General features: G+C 37.1%; 1 protein-coding gene across 1 annotated transcript in view; it reads right to left on the bottom strand.

The window, feature by feature from the left end:
• Positions 1 to 9,185, bottom strand: part of CCDC77 (coiled-coil domain containing 77) — a 37,255-nt gene extending 28,070 nt beyond the window's left edge. Inside the window, exons 1-4 of the mRNA XM_044678485.1 lie at positions 9,145 to 9,185; positions 3,927 to 4,155; positions 2,526 to 2,668; positions 1,225 to 1,321 (exon numbers count right to left, since the gene is read on the bottom strand). Coding sequence (XP_044534420.1) covers positions 1,225 to 1,321; positions 2,526 to 2,668; positions 3,927 to 4,155; positions 9,145 to 9,185 — 510 coding nt within the window. The remainder of the gene's footprint in view (positions 1 to 1,224; positions 1,322 to 2,525; positions 2,669 to 3,926; positions 4,156 to 9,144) is intronic.
• Between the last annotated feature and the right edge of the window lie 4,475 nt (positions 9,186 to 13,660).

Genomic DNA, 13,660 nt, shown 5'->3' with positions numbered 1-13,660 from the left:
GCAAAGCAAAAACACTAAGGCTTGGGGTTCGTATTTCCTTATAATACCAAAGCATGGACCTGATTCACCCTGAGCTTAGACAAGCCATTTATTCTCTTTATGGGCCAGGAGCCTAATTGTTTTTTTTAAACCTTTACCTTCCACCTTAGAATCAATACTATGTATTGGTTCAAAGGCAGAAGAGTGGTAAGGGCTAGGCAGCAATGAAGGTCAAGTGACTTATCCAGGGTCACACAGCTAGGAAATGTCTGTATTCATATTTGAACCCAGGACCTCCCATCTCTAGGTCTGGTTCTCAATCCACTGAGCTACCCAGCTGCCCTCCCAGGATCCTAATCTTTGAAAGAGGACAAAGTTCTTGCTGGTTCCACATGGCATTCAGTTACCACATGGTCAAAATGTCACTAGAGAATGATTTCCTGCTCTAAAGAATGTCAAAATCCATGATATATAAACTGATATGCCACAAACAAAGACTTATCAGCAGAGATAAATTCTCCTCAGATTCCACATTCCCTACCCCAATTTCACTCTTAACATTGGCCAAGTAATGAGCATTCCAAAGGAGAAAATAATGACTATAAGCTTAAGAAAATCTGTAAAAAAAGTAAGAATTTAAGGTTTAAAAAAACCAACAAATTATATCCATGTCTTTGCATGGATTCATTATTATATTTGAAATGTTCTTCTTCTACAGCATGGACAATCCAATTTTTCCACTTCAGTCAAGCCCTAGCTCAAATGCCATTTCTTGTCATGAAATTTTCCTTGATCCCCTTAGCTGAGAATAATCTCATCTTCTTAAGATCTATCTTCTTATATACTTTCATATTCTATGTTGTGTTTTATGTATGTGTCTATGTAATATGTAAATATTCTATCTTAGAGAGAGACAAAGTATGTGTGTCTTAATAGCTCCTAGTTTAATGGACCATAAACACTATTAAGGCAAAAACTGTCTTATTCTCTGTATCTGGCAAAACAATTAACACAGTGTCTTACATAAATTAGTTGCTCAATATTTGTTAAATGAAATTATGTTGAAAGACAGCCATTATAAAAATAAGGATTAAGGGTATTTCTTTCTGATTCCATCCACTTCTACCCATTACAAATTTTGGTCACAATTGCTTTGATTGTTCTAGGTTTTTTCTGTAACCTTGAGTCCCCACTCATACTTTATTAAAAAAACACAAAAACTGGGCTATCCCAATAATCACTTACTTTGTGTAGAGGTTCCTTGTGAAAATAGGTTACTTCTCTAGAAGCTGTTCCCACTAGAGTCAAGAGATGCTGAATCCTTTTTCTGTCTTCTAGCTCCCTACAATGAGTAGAGAATATTATCAATAATTGTTCCTAGAATATATGCCCTTTTCCATTTGATGGGCATTCTACCTTGCAGAAAAAAACAAAGTCAGCCCATTTCTTCAGAACTATCGGGAAATAATAGCTATTTGCATTTATATATTGTATCAAAATTCACAAAGAAATTTCTTCACTATAATTAATAAAGAAGGTTGTACAAATATCATGATCCTCATTTATAACTGTGGCTCAGAAAAGTTGACTTGCCCAGTCATACTGTTAGTAAGTGTTGGAGTCAAGTTATAAAATGAAGTTCTCTTGATTCCAAATGTAATGATCTTCTATGGCTATATGCCTAGATTTCAAAGAACTTCTTTTTTCAAAAAGAAACAGAGCTCCTTCAGCAAAATAAGCATTTTTAAGACAACAGAAATAGGTCAGAGCTCTAGTATCATGGCTCTTGGAGCTCATTCCCAATTGGCAGCACGTGTACCCTTTTCTTATCGCCACTGCTTCTTATGGAAAGCTATCTCTGGCAATGTTTGTAGACTTGATCTAATGACTATCAGTTGGCTTAGTTGTAGGACAAAATGAACTATGAAAATGGCTAGACAAAAAATTTCCAATTTACTTGTTAGTTGCTGAATTGACCCACAATGTTCTTTAAAACAGCATGTGATTAATACAACTCAAAAGATCTGATTCATTAAAGCGAGTAGCAATCTATGTTAATGGTTAAAGGGATATTGACCAGTTTCCCATTCATTTTCATATTATATTAATCAGGTCACTAACAAGGATTCAGCCCCCACTTTCATAAAAGTTCAGGTAATAGAGCAGGGGCTTCAGAGAGGACAAACTCAGAAATGTTTTCTTAGTCGTCAATGAAAGGGAAATGGGATTTAGATAGTTTTTTTTTCTTTCAAATCAGTAAAAGCAATGTTATATAGTATGACTACAAAGAATGAAAAAAATTGTTTTTGTCCAATGCATACTTGAAATCTACCCCCATCCCAAATCACAGTGGAGTGAAAATTACACTAGACTGAGAAATAGTTTTTGGGTTCAAATCCTCATCTATGTGATCTTGGACATCTCATTTAAACTTTATGCATCTCAGTTTTTGCATCTTTAAAAAGAGGGGGTTGGGCCAGATGATTTCTAAGATCCCTTCCAATTTTGAATTCTAGGGTATTATGATCCTTTTTTTTGCTCAGTACTTGATTTTTAATCGGTCATTTTCTGAGTAGAGGCGTAATACATGCTCGCGCTCTTGAAAGAGGTAAACTTGAATGTCACTTAGGGCCTTCTGTAACTCAGCAATCTCTTCCTCCCTCTGCTGGATTTCCAACTCCAGTTGTTGCTACAAAAAAAAAAAAAAAAAAAAAAGGCAGGTGAAATGACCCTAAGAGGGTATTTCTTAAATATAACCATATCTAGTTTATATAGTAACACTCAATAAAGTTCTAGATTATAAAAGGCCTCATATTATTTAAGTGTTGTAGGAACGATTTCTGAGAACAGTCAATTAACTACCATGTCATAAGATATGAATTGTCAATTCCTGAAAGTGTTTTAAGGTATCAATACAGAATATTCTAATTGATTATCTATGGGTCTGAGTTATTTATTCAACCTGGTAAAAAATATGTGAGGAAACATTTAAAGTAAATTTTCTGGGGGCAGCTGGGTAGCTCAGTCGATTGAGAGCCAGGCCTAGAGAGACAGGAGGTCCTGGGTTCAAGTCTGGCCTCAGATACTTCCTAGCTGTGTGACCCTGGATAAGTCACTTAACTCCTATTGCCTAGCTCTTAGCTCTCTTCTGTCTTGTAGCCAATGCACAATACTCCTAGACGGAAGGTAAGGGTTTAAAAAATAAAAAATAAATAAATCTGCTTCATTTAAGGGATGTGTAAGCATGTATTAAGAAACAGAATCTTGCATAAAACCTTTTAGCACCATCTTCCCTTTGAGGGGTTGTAGCTTGTGGGGACTCAAGATCCCAGGATTCTGTATGATTAACACATTTTAATACAGTATTCTTTTCACCTACATACTCTGTACACAAACTGATACTTCCTACAGGTACTCACATTCTAACCATGATTTTTTTTTAAATAAACCTTTACCGTTAGTCTTAGAATTAATACTAAGTATCCATTACAAGGCAGAAGAGTGATAAGGACTAGGAAATTGGGTTTAAGGGACTTGTCCAAGGTCACAAAGCTAGGAAGTGTCTAAGGCCATATTTGAACCCAGGACCTCCTGTCTCCAGGACTGGAATGCTATTCACTGAGCCACCTAGCTGCCTCTATATTATATATATTCATATATATAAATTATAAATTATAAAAACTATAATTTAAAGATCAAAGTTATTGAAAAATACTAGAATGAGGCGGCAGCTGGGTAGCTCAGTGGACTGAGAGCCAGGCCTAGAGACGGGAGGTCCTAGGTTCAAATATGGCCTCAGACACTTCCCAGCTGTGTGACCCTGGGCAAGTCACTTGACCCCCATTGCCTACCCTTACCATTCTTCTGCCTTGGAGCCAATACACAGTAAAAAAAAATCAGAAAATCAGAAAAATACTAGAATGAGGACCACATCATTTTTTTCTTACCCGGTCCTTGAATATGAGGCTATATTTTTCCAGTTTCCTAAATAGTTCTTCATTTTGTTCATCAAACTCAAGTACTTTTCTTCGGTAATACTCCAACAGTTCTTTGGATGGGCAGATGAAGTTTAGGCGCTCAGTAATTGAGGGCAGGGGAGTTGACTCCTCTGATTCTACAGGAAATGTTTCTCTAGAAGAGGCATAGCTCTTAGAAGAGCTCTGGGAGCCTGGAAACCTAATTGAAAACATCACAGAAGTGAAAATTGAAGCTTGCTAATATTTATAGAATTCTGACAATATGATATACACTTAGATTCAAATATTTATTTTGAAAGTTATAGAGATTTGATTATACCATACCAGGTAGTGTGATTAGCTACTCCAAACATATCTTGTGTTGAATAATACTTAAATTCTGAATCCCATAAATAACTTCACTTGAGATGCCCCTTTTAATCAGCTATTTTTTTAAAAACACATTTAAAACTTTCCTTTTAAAGCAGGTTTTTTCCCCCTTACATTTTGACTTAAATTACCAGTATTGGCTATGGATCTATAGGAACATTTAAAGGAGTTAGAAATAAAATACTGATATCATTAAAAAAAGAAATTTATAGATGATATCCATCAGAGACTCATTCTTTTTCCCAAATTCACACCTCATAAGCCCCTCTTCATGATCCCTGATTCTTTCCTTCTTTGTTCCAGTCTCTGATGAAGCATCACTATTCCTTGCCAAAGTCAATGTACCCTTGTACACTTGTAGTTCCCCATCTCCTCTTCTCTCCTTGAACACTGCCTTTATTTTGTTTTCAATCAAGCACAGAGCCTGGCACATGGCAGGCATTAAACCAATGATAGCAAACCTTTTAGAGGGGTGGGTGATGTCCTCAGGCGTGGTGGAGAGGAGGAGAGGAGTGCCCGGCCTCACTAACAAACTCTGTCGAACTCTGTGCTGGGGCAATGGCAGGTGTGCCCTGAGTGCCCCCTCTGGCACGTATGCCCTGGGTTCACCAGCACTGCATCAAACAAACTGAAATACACTGACTCCAGTCTTGCTGCCTACAAACATGCCCAGGTGTCCTTCAGCAATAACTAACTTTTACTTGAAAGTCATCCCCTCAAGCTATTATCCTGCATTTCTGTTCTTTTGAATTTCTTGTTGTTCAATTGTTTCAGTCTTGTATAACTGACTCTTCCTGTACTCATTTAAGGTTTTCTTGGTAAAAATATTGGAGTGAATTGCATTACCTCCTCCAGCTTATTTTATTAATGAGGAAAACTGGGGCAAACAGGGTTAAATGACTTGCCGTGGGTCACACAGCTAGTAAGTATCTGAGGTCAGATTTGAACTCAAGTCTTCCAGACACCAGGCCCAACACTCTATTATCTACTTCATCACCTAACTGTTCTTTCCTTGCATAGTCAAACCCTTACAAAAGATCATCTACTGCCCATCAACTGAAGAATAGCTAAATAAGCCATAGTACACAAATGTAATAGAGTATTATTGTGCTATAAGAAACAACAAAAAAGATTAATGGAAACACTTACATGAATTGATGAGGAATGAGGCCAAATAGGCAGCACACATAATGACTACAAAATGTAAATGAAAATCACAAAAACCACCCAACAGCTGAAAGTGAATGTCGCAAAATTGCAAAGAACAAGAATGATCCCAAAGAAGAAATATAAGAAGACATCTCCCTCTATTCCTTTGCAGAGATGGGATATCCACATATGTAGAACACTGCATGTAATTTTTCAGATGTTTTTAAAATCCTTTTTTTTCACTTTTTTTCTTTTAAACATTTTTTTTTAATAAATATCCCTATAGGAGGGAAGAGGATGGGGGAAAAAAAGGGGATTTTAAATGATGTTAAAGCAAAAGATACCCCCACAAAAAATTCTATTTTTTAAAAAGGTCATCTACATGCCTTCATTTCCTCAGTTTTTTCTCAAACTCATACATCCTGACTTCCCGAATTCTAACTCTGAAGGCAAACTTCTCCTTCCAAGGTTACCAATGATCTCATAACTGCTGAATTCAATAGCCATTTCCAATTTCTCATTTAACTTGACCTCTCAAAGCAGCCTTTTACAATGTTGATCATTTCCTCTACTTCCTGTATACTCTCTCCTCCCTTCATTGGCCCTGAAACCTTTTCCACTGATGATTGTTTATTCCAGGGCAGGGCATAGTATTCTGTGTACAACAAATATGGTTATAAAAATGTATTGAGGAGTTAAAATCTGGCCTCAGACACTTCCTAGCTAAGTGACCCCCATTGCCTAGCCCTCACCACTCTTCTGCCTTAGAACCAATACCTAGAATTGATTCTAAGATGAAAGGTGAGAGTTTTAATTTTAAAAATTTATAAAATTTATTGGGGAGAAGAAATGCAGAAGAAAACATATATGATTTATCACTTATTTATATGGGCATATGATATGGGATTTTGAATTTAAAAGATTACTCTTTTACAAAAATGAATATGGAAATAGGTTTTGAGCGATAATACATGTATAGCCCAGTGGAAGTGCCTGTCAGCTCTGAGAATGGGGAGGGAAAGAACATAAATCATGTAATGATGGAAAAATATTTTTTAAAAAATAAAATAATTATATTTTTAAAAATAAATTTTAAAAAAATTTAACTTATTGGAATATCCTGCATACAACAGATAAAGTTATGAAGTTTATTGGGATATAAAAACTTAATGGAATAAAAATTTATTGGAATACACTATAAGAAATGAAAACTCTAAAAATTTTAAAAACAAGACATGAAACAATATAGAACAAAGAGAGCAAAACCAAGATATGTGCTATATATAATTGATTATAACAATAACAGCAAAAAAAGTCCATGTTAAATAGACTGCCAAAGTCAAAAAGAGAATCACAAAAGCAAGAACAATGACTGTTAGAACTCAGTTCTAATTAATAAAAGATCAACAATTAGTAAATAAATTTCCAAACATAAATAATAATTTAAAACTCTTTGAAAGGGTTTCATTTTTTTCTTAAATATTCTTATTTTCTTATTTATATATTGGAATATCTGTGCTTGTTAAGGTAACAAGATTAATATAATATCTAAAAAGTACTGTCCATTTAACAAATATATATTTTTAGTATCTGAATTTTCAAGTTCTAAGAAAAAAGATATTTTAAATAGCGAAGACCTCCAATCATCAAAGGTCTAGAAAGTTTTCAGCAAATATGAGATCTTCAGCCAGAAACCCTCAGCTGAAAATTAAAGTTTCCTATTTTACAGCACATCAAGACAAGAGTTAGGCAGGTGCATTTTATACTCAGAGCTTGCCAGCTGAGGATCACAATTATTTATGCAAAGATGTATTAAGAAGTAGCGGGGGTGCAGCTGGGTGGCTCAGTGGACTGAGAACCAGGCCCAGAGATGGGAGGACCTGGGATCCAATATGGCCTCAGACACTTCCTAGCTGTGTGACCCTGGGCAAGTCACTTAACCCCCATTGCCTAGCTCTTACCACTCCTCTGCCTTAGAACCAACACTTAGTATTGATTCTAAGATGGAAGATAAGGGCTTGGGAAAAAAATGTAGGAGATCATGGTTCAAAATGGGGGAAAAAAGAAGTGATGGTTTCAGATATACTTTTTTTGTTGTTATCTACCAACTAAAACATTTAGAAATAAGTAGAAGACAGTAAAATAAATATGTGAGAGAAAGCAACCTTATAAAAATTATTTAAAATGCAGGAATTACTATATTACATGAAATGTAATCAAAAGATGTCATCATCTCTCACTATCCCTAGTAACAGCTCTGGGGATCAAGTTAGTATTACAAGTATTGCCAGCATTTTGCAGATGTAGGAACTGATGATGGAGGCTGAAAGAGGGACAAGAATCATATATAATTAGTTTACAGCAGAACCAAGATTAAAATTCCCATTTCTACAATGAGAAGGGAATGTGGTATATCTGAAACTGCTCTACATCTGCAATCAGGAGGCTCTGACACTTAGCAGTTTGACCATAGGCAAGTTACTTAGCCTGTTGGAAGACTAGTAGTATTTGAAAGTCGTGTCTGTTATGGAAGAAAGTTCATTATAAACCTTAAAGTTCCATATAAATGGGAATTATCACTATAGATATGATTGGCATAGCTAAATCTATAAACAATTCATAGCCTAATATTGGGTAATTGTATTGTAATTGTAAAAGTATTGGGTAACATAGCCAGGAGTACCAATATATTAACTTATTTTATTTTTTAAACCCTTACCTTCCTTCTTAGAATCAATACTGGGTACCGGTTCCAAGGCAGAAGAGTGGTAAGAGCTAGGCAATGGGGGTTAAGTGACTTGCCCAGGGTCACACAGCTAGGAAGTGTCTGAGGTCACATTTGAACCCAGAATCTCCTGTTTCCAGGCCTGCCTTTCAATCCACTGAGCTACCCAGCTGCCCCCTATTAACTTATTTTATTGCAAATTTTATATAAACAGGAATGGAAATAATGAATTCAAGGTCCAGAAATTTTAGTTCTCTCTAGGCCAATGATGGGCAAACTACACCTGCGGACCAGATGCACCACCTGAAATGTTCTATCCAGCTGTGTGACATTATTCCTAATCTGACGAACACAATGAGTAGGATACAATACAAGGAAACTTCAAAAGAGTTGCCTTAGAAACAGATAGACAGATGAGCATTTCCTTTCCTTTGGCTCCCTCTTTAAAAAGTTTGACTATCACTGCTCTAGGCAATTCCCCGCTTTCTCTAACCAAACTGTGAAAGTGAGAACCACGGAAGCCAAAATATGGGAGTTAAAAGAGTCAGACTAGGAATTACCACAACTCTTTCCTGACACTAATATTTTGTCTTCCCCTCCCAATACATAAGGTTCTTTCAAATCCAAGTTCAAGAAATGCAACCTCCCAGCAGCCATAAGAAAGGAATTATTTTAGGGGGCAGCTGGATTGACAGCCAGGCCTAGAGACGGGAGGTCCTAGGTTCGGATCCGGCCTCAGACGCTTCCCAGCTGTGTGACCCTGGGCAAGTCACTTGACCCCCATTGCCTACCCTTACCAATCTTCCACCTATAAGTCAATACACAGAAGTTAAGGGTTTAAAATTAAAAAAAAGAAAAAAAGAAAAAAGAAAGGAATTATTTTGGACAAAGCTTAGAGTAAGCATGACATTGTTTCAAACCCTTTAAAACAGAAAGGTTTCTTACTTTTGGGAGACAGGGGTAGAGGATACGGTATACTGGGACATACTGCCTTCTCCAGCACCTGCCAAAGAGACAAAATTTAGAATATGTTAACATAAAGAAATAGAGAAGCACAAAGTTTATTACCCAGTCAGCAATAATGAATTCCCCAGCAACATCACTACATTTAACATGCCCACCTGTTCATGGCAGCTTGGAAGAAGCAGCCCCAGAAATACTACTTTTACACTACTGTTTGATTACAATAACCACTACATTGAATTCTCAAGAAATTCCAATTTGCTTTCAAGATAGTCTGAGAATATCACTTATTTCAATCAGGAAATTCAAGGAAGAGAATTAAATTTCTCTAAATATAATCCAGTTCACATTTTTTTCCTTTCTATCAGGAATGAATAAAATGGCAATTGATTAATAAAATGGGTGACATGGAGAAAGTATTTAGTCTCTAAACAAGGAGGTTTTGGGGGTTATTTCTCTCTCCTTGGAAAACTAAGAAGCAAAGGCTTTGATAGTGGCTTCAAAATTGTTCACTATTAATTAAAATCTTCATCAGTGTCAGAGCTAGTAAAATATTGGCACAATAATGAAATCTATCTACAAGCATCTGTTCATTTATATCACCATGTCTTAGCTTTAATGAAAAGTTTTGTCAACTAGCACATCAGGACTCTGCCAACCTACTCTGCCCAATTCCTCCAAAAGCACTTTTGTGGCCCTCTCCTTTGCAATTTGCCATATCCCAATATGGACAATAGTTATGTGCATACATATCCTATCTCCCCTACTAAAAAAGACAGGCTCCTTGAAGGCAGGCTCTGAGTTTTTGTTTTATAGATCCTTCTAATTGTCCTCTTCACAGCCTTGTCTGGTAAAAGAGGCATCACAATCCCTTAAAGGGGCCTGGGTTCAAATCCTAACTCTGATGCTTCCGACCTGTGTGACCGAGAACAAGCTAGGTCGTCTCTTTGGGCCTCAGTTTGCTCATCTGTAAAATGGGAGAGCTGAAACTGATCCTCCCTAAGGTCCTCCTTGAAGGCTCGGAGAAGTCCGACAATCCTCCCTCAGGTTCGCCCCAGTCGTCCCGCCCAGGATTCAGGTCCCAGGACGAGAGCCCTTCCCTCTCACCGGATCTTCCGACCCAAGGCCAAAAATATCTCCCTCGGTGTCCAGGTTCTTAGGAATTTTACGTTCAAAACAAACCAAGTCTCGCCGGGTTCTGCAATCCCAACCGAAACACCCAAGTTAAACGGGAAGGGAACACGGCGCCACAGAAACCAACCAATCACCCCGAGGGTCACAAAGCTCTTCGAGCTCCCGACCAATAGAAAAGCGGATCAGGACGCGAAGACTTTCAGGCACGTCTTTCCTCCTCGCCGCACATGACATTTCACTCGTATTAGCGTACTTCCAAAAGATCGCTGGGAAATGTAGTTCTTTCGTGTCCCCCTTTCTCATCTCTCCCCCGGACGAAAAGCTGTAGCCTCTTCCCAGAACACTTAGTGGCGCGTAACCCGTCTCGCTTGCCGGATCTTCACATCCGATCCCAAGCGTGCACAGGGGTAAACTTGTCGAAACTACTTTCTCTCCCTAGGCAGCCATACAGGCATCTCTGTGTTCTCTGTTAAGTTCTCCCCAATATTCTCCTTTCTCTCCTATGCACGGCGCAACGTATCCATGCCTGTTGATATTGGAAGGGTCTAGTCTATCTCCTCTCACAAATAAGCTATAGAGGATCCACCCGACAAGCCCGGGGTCATTCTCCACAAAATTTTCCCTTCTGTTGCCTCATAATGACAACATATTGCTTTTAAAGAACGCAAAACCTCTGCTACAATGTAAAGAAAAACAGCTTTGACTCTAATGAATAGAATTGAACAACCTAGTCCACAGAGGAGAAAGGAAAAACTCAGGTTGGAGAAAGAAACATACGTTTTTGGATATGGCCGTTGTGCGGATTTATTTTGCCTGTGTTACAAGTCTCCCCTGCCACTACTTTGTGTTTTTAATTTGGGGAAAGAAAGAGAGATTAGTAAAGTTTGGTGATAATGTCTTAAAGGGCTATTTTCATATAAGGAAAGAGAAGGAAGCTCAAATTGCAAGACGAATGTTTTGAAATGAAAGCATAGAGTTAATATATTTGAAGCAAGTGATATGAAATAGTTTCATGGTTTCACAGTCTTTTTTTTGTTTGTTTGCTTATTTTGCTTTATGTATAGAAATGCTTTTTATATTGTTTAAGCCCAGTAATAAGGCTTGGTTTTTTTAGGTATATCTTGAGCACCTCCTTTCTCGATCTACCCCAAAGCTGATTGTAAACCGTTACCAATACCCTGATTGCGCTCATTGACTTATTTAGTGGTCTATTGCTTTGGTCGTTGTTTGGTGCCTATGCAGATATTCCCTGCAACACACAAGCTTTGTGGAGCTTATTTCCAATTACATGTGACTGAAGGACCTTTTACACTGTAAGATGATGAGAGAGACTTCCTAACTGACTGAGGAACTGGATACTTTAGGGACTTTCAGTGGGATATGACAAAGTTTCCTTATTAGCTCTTTAGCCAGAGCTCAATGGATCTCTAGACCAAGTCTTCCTCTTGACTTTAAAGCAAAAGGACTGCTTTGAGTTGTCCTTGAGTTGCTTCCAGAGAGCTTGGAGGAGGAGGATCAGCCGGATTTATTCTTTTACTGGGCCTCCAAAGGCAAGACTACTGGGGCAGAACCTTACATACGGATGTAGTCATTGTTTGGTTGTTTTTTGCTTAATTGCTTTTCTTTGATATCAGGAAGGTTCAGTTAAGGATGGGGGGCGTGGAAGGCTTTTTCCAGAAATAATTAATGTAAAGCTAAATCAATAAAATGAATGTTTTAAAGTCATGATTTAAAGGAAGGTTTTAAAGGCTTATAATTTGAGAAACCTAAAAACAAGTAAAATTTCCATAAAGAAGAAAGATGTTTCTTACCACATATTTTTCTGAAGAAAACAGTTTTTAGTGTTCTAAAATTACCCACTCATGTGTATCCTGAGCCTAACCAGCATCTGCTTAATACAATCTACTAGATTTATAGATATTGTATCTGCTTAATACTATCTACTAGATAATGTGGATATTGAAGAATTCAGGTACTTGTAAAAACAGCATTGAATGGATTAGTCAGTGTCTTGTGTTAAATAAGGAAAGATATGCTTTTGGAGGAGGATTGGCATTTACTCAAAATGCACATAAACAAGAATAGTTATTAATAAGGAGAATGGAACAGTGTTTGCATATGTACTACATTTGTGTTGGGATTTGGAAGTTTTGCTAAATTATTTTTCTGATTTAGCGAGACAAAACTTTTACCATCTTGATACTTAACTTCACAAAACAAATGTTTCTGACATGGGAATTTTGGCTCAGTTTGCTCCAAATATTAAGAATATAGATCTAAGCATATAAACATTTTAAATTGACAGTGTGAAAACATTAGGGGCAGAAAAGTGTAATGGCAGGGTCAAAGAAGACTTGGGAGAAATAGGAAAATAAATTGTAGGGAGATTCTAAGAACCAAATTCAATTCATTTAATATTTAGTAAATACCAACTATATTAAGACCCTGTGATGGAGTTGGGGATACAAAGATGAAAAATAGCACATTTCTGCTTTCAAGTAGCTTAAGTTGGGCTGAAGTGGGGAAAGCAAAAACATGTATACAGATGTAAGAGATGGTGTGGGATTGGCTGTTTAGCCCACTTGGGTTATATTATATGAATCTGTCTCAAGGAGGCTCATAGGGAGACAAAAATAGTTATCTTTAATATTTCCTCCCCGCCTCGCCCTTTTCCAAGAGATTGTTCCTTAAAGAGCAAGGAGGGCCCCAAGATTTATATACAAGGCTTACCTCCCTTCCCACTAGATGCCAGTTCCACAATGAGCATACATATAAAACAGAAACAAAACCTATTTATCTAAGTGGATAGCAAACAGAAATCAGAGAAAGTATATATAGAAGGCTATATACTAGATAACATAAACTAACTCTTCCATTGGAAGTAAGATAGCTCAGCTCAACCAAGAAAAAGAGTCCCAAATCTCATCCATGAGGAAATTCCCCCCAGATCTCTAAAAGGGTAAATTTGAAATAAAAACATATTTTGGCTTTTTCCCAGAGTATCTCACATCACACACATGAAGAAAGATTGGAATTACACTTCTCTTGTCTTGAAGTTTGAAATCAAAAGAGCTCAGATCTCTCTTCTCTTCTAGTCTCATCAACTCTACCCAACTCATGTTGGTTTAGATAGGACAATGAATATTTAATCTCCACCAATGAAGAGAAAGTCCTATAAATCTGGTCCTTTGAGCCAAGGATTACACAGATAAATATAATAATAAAAACATGATGGAGTCAAAGAAAACATTCATTTGAAGCACTATAGGAAAGTTTGAAGTGGAAGAAACATTGCTTAGTAAGGGTGGGGCACAGAAAAGGAAGTTAGAAAAGGCTTTGGCAATTAATCAATCTATCAACAAGC

The sequence above is a fragment of the Gracilinanus agilis genome, chromosome 5 (genome assembly GCF_016433145.1).
Source record: "Gracilinanus agilis isolate LMUSP501 chromosome 5, AgileGrace, whole genome shotgun sequence".
Classification (NCBI taxonomy): Eukaryota; Metazoa; Chordata; class Mammalia; order Didelphimorphia; family Didelphidae; genus Gracilinanus; species Gracilinanus agilis.
Note: the sequence above shows the minus strand (reverse complement) of the source record. Positions and strands in the feature narration are given on the sequence as shown.